This window comes from Dasypus novemcinctus, chromosome 2 (assembly GCF_030445035.2).
Source record: "Dasypus novemcinctus isolate mDasNov1 chromosome 2, mDasNov1.1.hap2, whole genome shotgun sequence".
In the NCBI taxonomy this organism is placed as follows: Eukaryota; Metazoa; Chordata; class Mammalia; order Cingulata; family Dasypodidae; genus Dasypus; species Dasypus novemcinctus.
This window is the reverse complement of record NC_080674.1, coordinates 118,344,247-118,360,242: the sequence shown is the minus strand read 5'-3', so window position 1 is coordinate 118,360,242 and position 15,996 is coordinate 118,344,247. Positions and strand designations below refer to the sequence as shown.

Below are 15,996 nucleotides of genomic sequence, written 5' to 3'. Positions count from 1 at the left end.
TTTACTTATATTAAACATTTGTGACTGTTTAAGTGGATTTTGCAGTTTCTCCTCAACCCAGGTAGGTAGTAGTTGTGGCCTATTGACTGCAAAGCAAGAAAAATGGGTGGAGAAGTAAGGGAAGAGGTCATTGAGGTGTTAATGGGAAGGATTTCACAGTAGTTTGCCGGCCTAGACAGCTGAATATGGCAAACTCAAGAGAAAGAACTAATAATACATAAAAGAAATTGTGGCATAGACGAGGTCCAGGCCAGAGACTGGGTATTTTCTATAATTATTTTAAGATCTGGAACTGGTGACCTTTTTTGCGAGTGCCCATTACATACATGTATGTATGCACATGTATGCACATGCACAACTGAAGATGGGAATGAATACCAAGAGCAAAAGCTCATAGATATTCTGCAGACTGGGAAGAACAGTATTCTGTTATTGGTATTTTCCAGAGAAATGTGAAGCTTTCTAATTTAATAACAAAAATCATCTTTGAGACACTAATTTTATCGACTTCTCTTCTTTTTAAAGTGTGATAGGTCATGGATGAAAAATAGGTAAATTTATGGAAAAAATATTTGTTGTCTGATATAGGCTAGTTCTGTTTAAGAAAGCCTCCAGGTAGATGTGGTTTTCACTTGGCCTTACTCCTTGCGCTGATCCCATTTATTTCCTGTGTGATCGATCTTGAGTGAAGGTCATTTGATATTCCCGATTGTGACTAATATTAGCAGTTCTCATCACTATTTCTCTGAAAATAACTCTCCCTTGAAAGTCTATGATACAACATTCAGCAACTTTGATGCCTCTGATCTTGTTTCTGGAACCCTGAGCAACCCCCGGGTGGTGACAACATTAATATGATCAAACTGTTGAAAGCCAAGTTCACAGGTGTGGTCACCACCTGATTTATGCCGATGGTCTTTATCAGACTTCTTTGCTAAATACTGTTCAGTACTGAGATAGGGTTAGCGAAGTGTTCTGCTTACCTCTGAAGGCTTTTTGTCCCTGCTCAATAGCTTCTGTGCCGTATTATTGACATCCTAGCAGATGGAGGCTGAGGAGGGAGGGTTAAACATTTCAGAGAGTGAGTGAGAAGTCTTACCTTTCCTGCCTGCCACCAGGCCTGAAAATGTAAACCTGCCAAACCTAACATATGGCTCTTGGCATTAGGAAAGCCTTGTTGAAAATGAAATTAAAATTCCTCTGCTGGACAGGAAATTAATCAAGGCTGAACGTAGTAGACAGGGACATAAGCTGGACTACTTGTTCCATCGTGGATGAATGTTTTCTTATTATGCAAATGATATTAAATGCACAGTGACTGGTGGGGGGTGGTTCAAGAGGGCGGAAAAAAGAAAAAGATAAGCAGGTTCCCTAGGATTTAAATTCTCACTGTAGAACTGTTCTTATAGCATCTGCTGCCTCTTTTTCCTCAACTTCTTTTGTGATCACTTCTGAAAAGCAGCCATCATGATAATGTGATATGTTGTGATTTATTCATTCCATAACCTTATAGTTCACCCCTAAACCAATGCTAACACTAAATCATTCAAATACCCAGTCCCTGTCTTGGAGGAGCATATAGTCTGGCAGGAAAGGAGACTGGAAAGCATCAAGACCACAGATAACCCAACCAGATAAGAAAGTATCATAACAAGGGATTATTTGATTAGTTGAAACACACCCTTGTCAAACTTCACAGTAAAGGAATGGATTGGTAAGAAGGGAAACTGAATAGCGATAAAAGAACTTGGAAGGAAGCTCTAGAGATAGAGGTACTAGGAACTAAGGGGACAGTCTTTCTTTAGGAAACTCCAGTGAATCAACTCCATGCACCCTCAGGTCTGTCCACTCAGGATTCAGATCCTCAAAAGAAGATGCCCCATGGCCTAGATCGGGCCACTTCTTGGCCCAGGGAAGATGGAAGACAGGGTATGTGGATAGTCCTGGAAAGACCATGCGCAATGCCAGAGGGACTGATCACAAAGAGAATGAGGGCTAGAAAGGCACAGGCCTAGCATTGTAAGATAGAGCTGTTGATGTCTTGCCTGGGATGGCCAGCCAAGTAAGCAGGCATGTTTTATTTGGGGCCTAGTCAGCGTTGACGTCGTGATGGGTTGAGGCCTTAAATGTAGAGCCACTCGCTGATAGGTGCACCAACTCATTTGGCACTTCTGTCCTGTTCTCATGGTCCCAGTGTGAGCAGTCCCACCTCATGAGAGAACATGAGGATGTCCAGGAGAGAACGACCCTTCGGTATGAGGAACGCATCACAGAACTCCACAGCATCATTGCTGAGCTCAATAAGAAGATAGACCGTTTGCAAGGCACCACCATCAGGTATGTAGGCCTCAAGCCATGGCTTTCTCTCTGCCTCTCGGTGCTGTAACCTGGGTCTTGGAGTTGAAGTGGAATTAATATTGGTGTTTTTGTGCTTTCACTTGAATTATCCTGCTCTGATTTTGATCCTTACAGTTTCCTTGAATGATAGGCAGGGAAGGAGTTTTGATCCCCAGTCTATTAATAAGGGTATGGAATCAGACACTGAGTAAAATGCTTTATTATCAGTTATAAATGGAACCCCCTCCTTTCTTCACCAGGTCTGTTCTGGTATATAAACTGTGTGTCTCCCTTGGGGATTTGGAGAGATTTATGGATGTGGCTTATAACTAAGCATTATGTAGCCACCTAGATACTCTAATAATATTTTGAGCTTACCTCCAGTTGCTTTACCAACACTGGCTTATCCTCTTAGCAGATTCCTAAGGTAGGAGGCAAGATTGGATCTACCATCTAAGTGGATCAGGCTGGGGCTTGGAAATATTATGTGACCACCTGGAAGTTACACTTAACAGAGAGTGGAGGTGGGGTCCGAATTCAGAATATCTCTGCCTTTCATTTTCTTTCAGTAGAAGTGACTGGCAGGATTTCTTTCTCCTTGCTGTTCTGTCAGCTGCCTCTCAGTCTCCTGCCCACAGTGCTTACAACTTCCCTGTTGTTCAGAGGGGTTCTCTTTAACGGGCTTGCCGAGTGAAGACTTTCATCTTCCTGGCTGCGCTCGGGGAACTGCCCAGAGGAAAGTAAATCAGTGACACCTACCTTTCTTTCTGGAGAAAGGGTGCTTTGTTTTCTGAGTGTTTGTACAAGCCACAATGGAAACAATTTTAGAGGCAGCTACTTTAAACTTCACCCGTACAAGTACTGGGTCAGAGGAAACTGGATGCATTTTGTTCCAACTCTTAGAGTAACAGTAATGACAGGGCTACATGAGGAGGGTACGATTGGCCTCTGTTTTCTGGACAAAATCATGGAAAAATTTGCACTGAGCTGGAGCCACACAATAAATTTCATATTCCAATTTAGAACCACAAGGCTTTTAAATTGTATCTTGGTCATCAGGGTGATTGTAGGTTAGAAATGCATGAGCAGAAAAGAATTTTCAGCCCAAAGGAACAGTTGTAGCAGACTTAAAGGAGCCAGACAGAGAACACAGGCACATTTGTAATTTTCATTAAAACGTGTTGCACTTTTAAATGCCGGAGAAGGTGAAGGCAAATGGGCTCAGTGAGTGATGAAAAAAAAATGCATCGCACATCACCTGGAAAACTCAATTTCAGAATGTTTAAATTGACTGTAATGACCAAACTGCTTCATGTTAAAATAAGGTGAGCTTCTTGACCATACCATTTATTGGTGCTTTTTATGTAAAGGAAAATTACGTCTGTGCAGATGTCACATTAAATCCTGTCAGTTTTCACTATGTAAATGAGTTGGCCCCTCCTGGAGGGGATTCCCTGCAAGACTGGAAGATGTGCAGGTATGTAGGCCAGAGGCCAGTGAGACAGGCCTTCTTTTTAAAAGCTCTAGTGGCTAAGGCATTTCCCAGCCCCCTCCCCCCGCCCCCCCAGACTCAAGGACAACGGTTTGGCCTTAGGTCCTGGATGCTGAGATGGGCTCAGTACAGTAAGAACCAAAAGCCTTGAATAAACTCTAACTGCCCTAACATATTCAGGGTCTAGAGAATTGATTGTCACGCTAGTCAAGGCAATCATTGTACCTCATAGGTTCTCTTGTCCCTTTAATCTGGGCCTGAGCCAGGAATTTATTAGAAAAGCTGAAAACTCATTAATAAGGATTATTAAGGGAATAGTTTACATGAAGTAAAGTATACACACACTAAAACAATATGGAATCATTTACCCAAAAAAAAAAAAAAAAAACAACTGGCAAGCGCATAGCTTTGCATATTTATCTCAGGCCATAATTATAGAGCCAGGAACCTTCTGCAACTGCCTAGAAGATTCTCCCATCTCTTATAGCCACAGGGTTAAGGTAGCCAACAGACACTGCAAAAGTTGCTAAATTCCAATGTAAGTTGAATGCATGGTCACATTAGATCCCTTGGGTGAAGATTAAGCATTTAATAGGGACATTGGGTAGATTCAGTTGAATCTGAATACCAGCGCCTACAAACGCAGGAGCTACTCTTCCAGCAGAAGCAGCCCACCACATTCAACTTGACAGGCCCCTTGTAACAGGATGTCCGCTATCTCCCAGCCCACTCCTACTCCATTCCTCTTTATCACTAGGCCTAAAAGTAGTCAAATTCCAGCATGCCCCAGGGGGATAAGTTCAAAGTTCAACCTGGCGAGAAACAGCTAAAACACCAAAAGATTTGTAAGATCCGGTTCATATATATTAACAAAACCTAGGGGGGCTGTGTGTGGGATTAAGGTCTAAGACCAGGGTTGGAGGAATGCATTGTTGGATTAATGATGAATTTATTGTTGTGACTGTACCTACCAGAGATTTTCTGGATTCAGTATATTAGCTTCATCAGTTTGACTGAAACCTGGACTCAATAGAGGACTACCAGAACTCCCCTGGTATAATGTAGAAGGACTTGGAGGGTCTACCAGTGAGATGCAATTAATTGCAAGGGTTTGGAAGGCAGCAAGGTGTGGGGCTATTCTCCCTCATTGTCCTGGGTGATGACAGTGACAGGCTTCTGTGGTCACAAGGTCCTGCGTTGACTGATAAGGTGAAGCCTCTGGTGCTGTGGGCCAGGTGAGAAGCCTGCAGCTTTGAGGGCCCACGGCTGTGATGACAAATCTGATGGCTCATGGTGGCTTCCACCCTCCCTTCTCTTCATCCCTTCCAAAAGTATTGCAAGCACAGACAGGACTGTCTAATTGAATCCTGTCTACTTGAAGCATCATCATTTTTATAACTGAACCTGCCGAATTTCATCTCCTAGGAATAAACACTGAACAAATTTTGTATATATGGCCTTCTAAAAATTTTATTCATGACTATTTTAAACAAATTGGATCATATAGCACACTCTCTTTTTTAATATGTGCTTTTTTTAACTAAACTATATGTTATGAATGACTTTTTAATGCTCATCTGACTTGGAAGATTAAATGGGATGGGATAAATGGAAAAGTAGTACATCAGTAGCTTGCTTTGAATCTGGAAAAAAAAAAAAGTTTAAGCAAATTAAACATGAGATCTTTTTTTTCCCAAGGAGATTTTCTTTGCCATAAGCTATGCTCGAACTTTCGCTGCCAACTCTCATGAGGAGCCCATGTTTTCTGCTTCATTTCCTGTTTGCTCTTTAGCTCTGTTTGCTCTTTAGCTCACTGCCATCTGGCTCTGACCCCAACAGTTTGCTGAAACTCCTTTCTTGAAAATCACCAATGATTTCTTAGCTGAAAAATCCAGTCATCTTTCCTGTGTCTGGTCCCTTCCTGCTGCCTTTTTAAAAATTTATTTCTCTCCCCATCCCCCGCCCCCACCAGTTGTCTGCCCTCTGTGTTCATTCGCTGTGTGTTCCTCTGTGACCGCTCCGATCCTTATCAGTGGCACCGGGAATCTGTGTTTCTTTTTGTTGTGTCATCTTGTTGTCTCAGTTCTCCATGTGTGCGGCACCATTCCTGGGCAGGCTGCACTTTCTTTTGCGCTGGGCGCTCTCCTTACGGGACGCACTCCTTGCATGGGGCTCCCCTACGTGGGGGACACCCCTGCATGGCAGGGCACTCCTTGTGCGCATCAGCACTGCGCATGGGCCAGCTCCACACAGCTCAAGGGGTTTGAACCGCGGACCTCCCATGTGGTAGGTGGACGCCCTAACCACTGGGCCAAGTCCGCTTCTCTTCCTACCGCCTTTGACCCTAAATTATCTTCCCATCCTGAGGTGCTCTCTTGGCCCTCAAGGGCCCTATGGGTCCTGGATCTTCTTTTCCTGACATCCCTGCTCAACTTCCCCCATGATCCTTGGAACTGCCCCCCCCCCTTTCTTCTTGAATGGCAGTAACCCTAAAGCACTGACCCTTTCTAAGCTGTGTGACCTCTGGCTTGGCACTTAGTCCTTTTGGGCCCCAGCTTCCTCACCTGTAAAACAGCTCTCATTTGGGCACTGAGATAATATCCCCAGTCTCCTTCTACTGTAATATAATCTGAGCCCCAAGACTTCAGACCTGCACCTGTGCGCCTGGCGTTTCTCCTGCTCCGTAGGCCACATTTCAGCTTATGTGCTGCCTCTATCCACCGTGATGCTGCACCTCAAACACAGCATAACCAAAACCTCTTTACCTTCCAGCAAAACCTGTTATTCTGATTAACTTATGGCCTAAAAAGTAAAATAAAATGACTTAAAAGCAAAAAAGAAAGGTAAGATAGATTTTTCCCTCCCTGTCTTCCTACATGGTATATATTAAACCCTTGTTCACTAGGTGGAAGTTCTTGAGTTTGGATCTTAGATCTTGTAAAAACTGGTACTCAGTTGATAATAAGGATGGGTTGTTATATATATAGGAGAGCATTTCAAGATCCCATTTTTTAGCTATGTACCAGAAGACTCATAGATGAGGCCGATCTTTCTCTGTGCCATGGGGAACACTAAGAAGAAGTAGAATTGAAAGAAGAATCAGGACTCTACTCATCACTTCTTTCCTGCTAAAGATCCTCAGAGACAGCTGAAAGACAAACTTTTCACCCCATATATCTAAAAATTTTGTTCTTTAAAAGAATGACAGCCATATTTGGGCAAGCCTGCCTTTAATTGTAAGCATGACAGGGTGTGGTTCAACAAGAATCTCTAGGTAAGTGGGCTGGGTTGGCTAGCCACAGTTGACCAATGGCTGCCAAAACAGATAGATGTCCACCCCAGGTCATCTTCACAGACCACTCCAATCCAGTGACAAGGCGTGAATGTGCACCCCCAAATAAAGTAGACGTGGGCATAGTTAGTGATATGAAATGCTACTGGTTCTAGTAGTTCAGCTTGAAATCTGAAAGCATAGTGAGAATTATACACTCGTTGGCTTTTCCCTTTTCTGAATAGATCATTTCATCTATAACCAATAATGAGAAGGAATCTTTAAAAATAAACAGACATCTTTTCTTCAGGTCACAGTATTAGATTGTTGTTTCATTGGTACTAATCCTAGAAAGGAAGTAAACTCTGCTACTAGCTCATCCCACCTCTGGAAGTCTCTATTCTCTTATGAAATAAAGGAGGCATTGACCCTGACTGATATGATCTCTCAGTCATTACCAGTATGAGCAGTCTGCAAATTTTTTGCCCTCCTACTCATTACATAGGCACATATACGATCTAATACCTGTCTCCATAAGCGCAATTTTTTAGTTTGCTTTGTTTTTATTTTTTTAAGTCATTAGCCAGCAATAATTACTGCAACTCTAAATAGAGCAACAGAGAGGCACGTCACAGAAGTTTCTAAGTCAATGCAGTAATGTGCATTTAGACAACTCATAGATGATCCTCCATGTTCCATAGGATAATACCTGAGAACCTTGAATTTCCCTAAATATAAAGCTATCATATAGCATATAACTATCTACATTTATCAGTTTATCAAAACTTCTCTTTTTCTAGTTTAAAAGGATCACTTCTGGGCCTGCTCACTTTCTTCTCCTTTTTATCTCCTGCATTAGCTGTTATCATTCTTTTAGGAGGCGTTTTCCCCCCAAAGACATAAGTTATAACTTGACAAGAGTTACTATATATACAAAAAGAGGAAGCGAATAATGAAATCACTTTGAGATGCTAATGCTGTGTGGTTGCCTAGACACCATCAACACCAGTGCGATAATTGACTCGTTTCTTGTGCAGAGCAGCTTGGGAGCACACCCCAAACTCACCTTTGCACAAAAAGGAATGAAGTTCTGATGCATGCTACAACATGAATGAACCTTGAAGAAATCATATTTAGTGAAATAAGCCAGACACAAAAAGACGAATATTGTATGATCTCACTTGTACACAAAAAGATGACTATTGTATGATCTCACTTGTATGGAATAATTAGTCTGTGCATATTCATAGACTCAGAAATTAGAATGCGGGTTACCTGGAGCAGAGGCAGGAGAGGTAGTTGGGAATGGGGAGTTAATGCTTAATGGGTACCAAGTTTCTGTTTGGGGTGATGGAAATGGTTTGGTATTGGATGGTGCGGTGGTACCACAACATTGTGGAAACAATTAGCTCCCCTGAATTGTATATTTGTAAATAGTTAAAATGAGAATTTTTTTGTTTTATATGTTACCACAATAAAATTTTTTTTTTAATTCTTGCCTTTGTAAAACTGCCATGGACCAGTACAGTTTTTAAAAGATTTATTTATTCCGCACCCGCCCCACCACCACCTTGTTGACTACTCTCTCTCTCCGTCCATTTGCTGTGTGTTCTTCCGTGCCTGCTTGTCTTCTCTTTAGGTAGCACCAGGAACCAATCCTGGGACCTTCTGGAATGGGAGAGAGGTGCTGAATCTCTTGCACCACATTAGGTCCCTGGTCTGCTGCATCTCTTATTGTCTCTCATATGTGTCTCTTTTTATTGCGTCACCTTGCTGCACCAGCTCTCCACCTGAGCCAGCACTTCGCTGGGGCCAGCTCGCCATGCGGGCCCCGGGGGACCCCAGGAATCAAACCTTGGACCTCCCACATGGTAGGACAGGAGCCCAGTCACTTGAGCCACATCTGCTTCCCACCAGCAGAGTATTTTTAACTTCTTGTTACATTGCTCCTAATGGGCCGAGGCACTTAAGAAAGAGTAGAAAGAGAAAGCTCCCAAACATCAGTCTACTATATATGCTGTCATTCTAAATTGAATATCAGTTTACAAAGTGCCCCAAAAGAATTAGCTTTTTTCATTTCCCAGCCCAGGTTCCAACCTCCTTTCAGGAATGATGCCTATGGGAGACAATATGAATATGTAACTCCATAGTTTTTTGCCCAAGTTAGTGGGAGAAACAATGGGCTTGTGCAAACTTTATAATATTTTATATTACAAGCAAAACATATGTAGCTATAGTTAATCCATTGCTTAAATTACTTCTGATATGGAATTACATCTTGGGTTTCACAATGTATTCCTTTAAACCACCTAAGCTATTTGGTATTCAACATGAACTGGAACAAACGGGGCAGACAAAGGCGGTGTGCACTGCTGGTGCTACCTATGAGGCCCAGCGTTCCACGGGAGTGCAGCGGCAGAATCCCTGTTCCTTTCTCTCCTCCCAAGTGTTCTTCTAAGGCAGAGAAAAGGCTGGTTGTACTGTGCAAAACTGACAAGGCAGGATGAAGCAGGAAGGAGAATCCAGTGAGGGCAGGATGCTCTGCCTTGCTGAGATGGACATGCCTTCTAGCCTGCACATGCTGGCAGAGTCACATTCACTCAGAGCCACAGAGATGCCAGTCAGTGGAATCACATTTGCCTGAGCCCAGCGGCAAGCCCATGGTAAGGGTCTCTGGTCCAACTCCTCCTCTTTCCATAGTAGGTAATTCTGTTATGAGCTGAAGGAGTAGAGTCGTTGTTGTGGTCATAGTAATTAAGGCTCTGAAATGCAGGAAATTTTGTCTATGTAAAAAAATGAGCAGATTTGCCAATTTCTTGCATGGACAGTTGGAGACTTGCTTCAGGAATGGTCCCCTGGTGGGCAGTTGTGAGCTCAAGGCTGTTGGGAGCCTGCTGGAGGCCAAGCCCTCAAGTCCAACTGTTTTGCAGTCGCAGCCTTGTTCTATTTTTCCTGGCTCTTCATCAGTCACAATGTAGGACACTGATCCTCCAGTGAAGGGATAGCAATTTTAAAAATTAAAACATAAAATATATGTAACAAAAATTTCCCATTTTAATCACTTTCAAGTATACAATTCACTGGCATTAATTGCATTCTCAATGTTTTGCTACCATCACCACCATCCATTACCAAAACTTTTCATCATCCCAGACAGAAACTCTGTCCCCATTAAGCATTAACTCCCTAGCCCCACCCTATCTCCTCTAGCCCCTGGTAGCCTGTACTCTACTTTCTATATCTATAAATTTGCATGTTTGGGGTATTTTATATAAGTGAAATCATATATTTGTTCTTTTGTGTTTGACTTATTTCACTCAGCATGATGTCTTCGAAGTTCATCTACACTGCCGCATGTATCAGAACCTCATTCCTTTTTACACTGAATAATATGCCATTGTTTGTTGTGTTAGTCAGGATTCTCCAGAAAAAAAGAACCAACCAAAAGGGCAGACATATATATACATGAATATTGAAAGTTGGCTCACATGACTGTGGGGATTAGCAAGTACAAATTCCATTGGGTGGGTCACAGCTGGAATATCCAACGAAAGCGAATTTGAATTTACTGGAAGAAACTGAATGATGGAAGGTGAGGCAAAAATTTTTCTTTTTGATTCCTGAGATCTGTGTTCTGCTTTTAAGACCTTCAACTGATAGGATGAGTAGACTTCCCACATTGCTGAAGGCAGTCTCCTCTGTTGATTGTAGATACAATCAGCCATATGTACAATCAGCTGACTGCAGATGCAAATCCATCTATAAAATACCCTCACAGTAACAATCAGGCTGGTGCTTGAGCAAACCACTGGACACCATAACCTAGCCAAACTGACATATAAAATTAATCATCATATATGCATATTCCATATTTTGTTTATCCATTCATCTGTCGGTAGATACTTGGGTTCCTTCTACCATGGGCCTGTTGTGAATAAGGCTGCTATGAACATTAGTGTACAAATAACTGTTAAAGTTAGAGATAGATGCTTAAAGGCAAAAGTGTGTAGTGCCGTTCAATTAACTAGAAAGACAAATGCCAGAATTGGTGCTATACACTTAAAGATGAAAGGTGCATCATGTTTTTTGTATGACAGGCACATTTGCCCACATCCGAGTGGTTTGAGTGAATTTAACTTTACTTTTCTACTCCGAAAATACTGAGAAAAATTTGGTTCTTTGAAGCAGGGCATTGAACTGAATTGTTGGCATGTTCTCTCCACTTACTTGCCAGTGATTTTTCTTTAAAATAGGATTATCTAACTGTTCTAGCTCTCAATTTCTCATCTGTATAACATGAGTAATTGGGCCATTTGGATTTGAGTTTATCTAAATGTCTAATGATACTTCTAGGCAACCTGCCCATCTCCCATCTTCCCTCTTTCTCTGGGAGAAGAAGGTTTGTCTGTTTTCTCCCAGAGTCCCTTGTACTAGCCAACCATGGCCTAAGCAGAGGAGGTCTGTGCAGGCATCTCTAATCAGTGCTTCACTCTGAGCTGTGCAGGAGCCTCTGGCTTTAGGAGGAAGATTTTAAATCCTGGCTTAGGGCCATCTTCATTGTCATCTCAACTGATCCTTTTTCTTTTTCCTCTTCATTCTTGACTTGGGCCCTTTTTTGTTTTCTTTTACTATAAAAAGTCATAAGAGGAAAAGAACCACTCCCTTACCCAAATCAACTTCTTATCATCAGATATATCTTAGCAAATTCTTTGAAATGGTATATTCCAAATCATGTTTGGCTGCAGCCCACTGAAGAGCAGGAATTTGTTTTTTTTTCTTAGAGATTCTACAGGAACAAATGTGTGAAACTAGAAAACACTTGCTCACTCCCTCACAAGAATAGCATATTCAGTGTTTTGAATCTTCTGAGACTCTCCAGAGTATAGTGCCTGGTATATAGAAAGGACACAGATTTGATAGCCTTTAGGCTTAATTGCCTGACTCTGGTTCCTATCCCTAATATTTGGGTACAATACCTACCTCAAAGGGTCTCTGAGGACAGTGAGCTAGAGCAGGTAGCACCGAGCCACTGCCCAGCAAGGCCTCTGGCACTTGGGGAGAAAGTCAAAATCATGTTGCCAGTTTCCATCCCCTCTCTTTCTAAAGCATCTTGCTTTCAATTACTCATCATAATATTTCTCACAATCCACAGAAATACCCTTTGTCTTAGTTTCCTAGGGCTGCTGTATCAAATTACCACAAACCGGGTAGCTTAAAACAATGGAAATTTATTCTCTCACAGTTCTCTAGGCTGTAAATCTGAAATCAAGGTATCAGCAGGGTGGCACTCCACCTGAAACCTGTAGGGGAGAAGGCTTCCTTGCCTCTTCCAGCTTCTGGTATTTGCCAGCGGTCCTAGGCTTGTAGAAGCATCCCCCTGCCTCCTCCACCTTCGCATGGCCTTCTCCCCAGTGTTTTCTGCTGTCTTTTGTCCCTTTCTTAGAAGGACACCAGTTGTATTGGATTAGTGCCCACTGTAATCCAATTTGGCCTCATTTTAACTAACCACATCTTCAAAGGCTCTATTTCAAATAAAGTCACATTCAGGGGACCTGGGTTTAGGACTTGAACATATCTTTTGGGGGAAGGCATAATTCAACCCATAACGCCCTTAGACATCCCTCAAAACTACACAGTGGTCAAGAGCAAGGATTCAGAGTCCGACCATCTGGATCCAAATCCCAGCTCCTTCTTGCTAGCTGTGTGGAGCTGGACAAGCTGCTTATGCCCCTCTCCTCCCCACTTTAGTTCTTCCACGGGAACATGGATGGCAGTAGTACCTATCTTACAAGTTTGTTGAAAGTATTGAATGTTCTTATATTGAAGCTCTTGGAACAGGGCCAATTGCCTAACAGCAAACACGTATTTAGTGCTTACTTCGTTATTACTCTTATGATTCCTTTGCTGGATTTTTTATCTCATTTAAAATCATTATGATCCACCAGTTACTTAATCTACAAGTGTCCAGAGACATCTTGAACTTCCCCTCGCTACCCCAATTCAGTCTATCTTCACAACCTCTTCATAGGCCCTCCAAAGAGTCCCTCTCCTGTTCCCATTGCTGATGTGCTAGATCAGGCCTTAAGCTTCTTTCTTTTTAATGGAAAAATTGATAGCTCTTCAAACTTTAAAGCAGGGGAATTCATTTCTTCAAATGAAATTTTTGGAGGTCCAAATAGTAAACCAAGCTAAGGACTTTGGTGGAGGTAAAGTTCCTCCCAGTTTCTCTCCCTTCCATCTTCCCCTCCACTAAACCCCCTGGCTCTTCTGCCAGAACTTGTGTTCTTAGACATCAGGTTCACATTCCCCAGCTGGCTCTGAGTTCAGCACAGTACCTTGCACATGCCCACTGGGTGACAGGCCCCGCTCAGGACTCCATGCCCAGGCCCAGCCGCTGCCTGGCTTCCCTTCCACACTTTCACCCTAGTGCATTTGCACTGCTGGGATCAGGCTGGAGGGACACCTGCCTCCCCTCCTGAAGTCTCTGAGCTTTCACACAGGCTATTTTCTCTGGTCAGAGAATGTCTCCTCCACCTACAAATATTTGTTGGGATTCTACCCTCTTCCAAGGCTCACTATCCACCTAGAAACCTTGGAGCCATCTCTAACCCCTTCCTCGCCTTCTCTAACATCCATTCAGCCCCCAGGTGTCAGGGATTCCACCCCCAAAAGACCTTTGAATCTGCGTCTTCCTCACTATCACTGTCACTTCTGTAGTTCAGGCCTTTATCGTTTCTTACCTGGAATCCTGTCATCTCCTGTTTTGGGGCTTCCTCAAGTCCCTTTTCCACAGGTGCCAAATTTAATTCACAACTCTCACTATGTTGCTTAGGTGGGAAGTCCTCCAGATACCTTCAAGATCAAGCCTAAGACTCTTCACTTAGCAAGCAAGGGTTCCCTATCTTGAGGTCCCCAAGTATCTTTCTAGCCTCCTGTTTCCAACCTGCACCCCATTTTGGTTTCAGTCATATTGAACCACATACCCTCATCCAGCTACACCTACTCACAACTCTAAGCCTTTGCATTTGCCCTTCCCCTTCATGACCTCTCCAAAATCTACCTGCTCTGAGTCTCACTTTGAGCATTGCTTCATCCAGGAAGTCTTCCTGGTCACCACTCACGGGTTCCTCCCATGTACACCCACAGCATCCTTCTTAGTATGAGTTGGTTGTGAACATATTGGTCTCCCAGAAGGCAAGATCCATCTAGTTATTGCTTCCCTATTTCCTTGTTCGGGTATTCAGATACTTTGCATGGAGATATCACCAGTTTGAATTTCATGACACTGAAATCCTTTTGTTAAAGATGACATATTAGTTTCTTAGGCCTGCCATAACAGATTAACACAAACTGGGTAGCTTAAAAGAAGAGAAATTTGTCCTATCACGGTCTGGAAGCTAGATGTCCAAAGGAGCTAGGGGAGCAATCTTTTCTTGCCTCTTCCTAGCTTCTTTGCCAGCAATCTTTGCCATGCCTTGGCTCACAGCTTCAATTTCTGCTTCTCTTGTTCCATGACCTTCTTCCCTGTATGTCTCTTCTGTGTCTATGGCCAAATCTCCTTCTCCTTTCTCTTATGAAACACCAGTCATTGGATTTAGGACCCACCCATATCCAGTCTGACCTCATTTTAACTTGATTACATCTGCAGAGTCCCTATTTCAAAAGATGGTCACATTCACGGGTGCCAGGGGTTAGGACTTGAACATATCTTTTTTGGAGGACACAATTCAACCTACAGTAGATGGTAATCTAATAAGGTATGATTCTTCTTCAGACTGTGTGCTGTTCTCAGTAGGGAATGTTTCCTATAATCAACAGCTTTCCTCTCTTACCCCTTCCCTATTCATTCCTTTATAGAGTTCATCCCAATAATGTCTAGAAATAACTCAGTACAGAGCAAGAGATTTGGCAGGCACTGTATGCTTTGGAACCTGCCAAGCCAGGAGGGTTTAAGGTGACTATTAAAGATTTTGTAAGTGCCATTTACACCAGAGAAACAGAGGCAGCATTTATCACTAGCTTCCTGACTGTGAAACAATCTCAGTCAGGCTGAAGCTGATTACATTGGCCATGCAACAAAGGTAATTTATTCATCATACACAAAATCTCCCATTAAGTAAAATTAGAATTTTAAGTGCTGATTGAAAGGAGAGCTGATGTATCACTGCACAAACAATTACCCTCTAGGCCAAAAAGGCAACATTAAAGAGTACTTTTTAATTGTTTTTTCTCCCTAAAGCTAATTATTGTTGACTTTTGCAGATGTCTAATGATTAACTTATTCATAGAGCATTAACCTATATATTTATGCCTTCACCACTCCCATTCTAATTCATATTTTTCATGGCTGGGGGCCTTCTGTATATTTTAAATCTTCCCAGATTTCTGAGTGGCTTTTATTAAAAATACCTTAGATAGCAGAAGTTCACCTTAATCCCTCCCTGGGAAGCTGTTGACTTCTTAAGGACTCTGGAGTGTTCTTCACATTTCTCTGATTTATAGATGCATTTCCTTAATTTAGAATGGCAATCACTTCTTCTGCAAACCCCAGTGATCACCACTCACCATCTTGATCCACCCAGAACACAAGGCTGTGGACCTTCTGCCCCATGGTTGCTGACAACTTAAAGTGAACGCCAGGCTAAGAGGATTTCTTCTCCTTCTAGCTTTCTTTACAGACTCCCTCCCTCTGGGGCTGAGCAGACACCAGTAGGCTTCCAATACCATGATTAAATCCCTTGACACTTTTCTCTTCTTCTCTTGCAAAATAAATGCTTCAAAGGTAATTAATTTTGTTTTCTCCCTAACTGTGTCCAGTGTGTATGTGGTGATGTTTCAGACAGTGGGAAATGTGTGTGCTTTGAAGTACCTGTCACAATCCTAAGTTTTCGTGGCT

The 15,996-nt window shown here is 42.5% G+C and overlaps 1 protein-coding gene across 2 annotated transcripts in view; it reads left to right on the top strand.

Moving 5' to 3' along the window:
• Positions 1-15,996, top strand: part of MCC (MCC regulator of WNT signaling pathway) — a 512,678-nt gene that overhangs the window by 376,517 nt on the left and 120,165 nt on the right. For both annotated transcript variants that reach the window (XM_058277125.1, XM_058277133.2), the window contains one exon: positions 2,195-2,337. In XM_058277125.1, the coding sequence (XP_058133108.1) occupies positions 2,195-2,337 (143 nt within the window). The remainder of the gene's footprint in view (positions 1-2,194; positions 2,338-15,996) is intronic.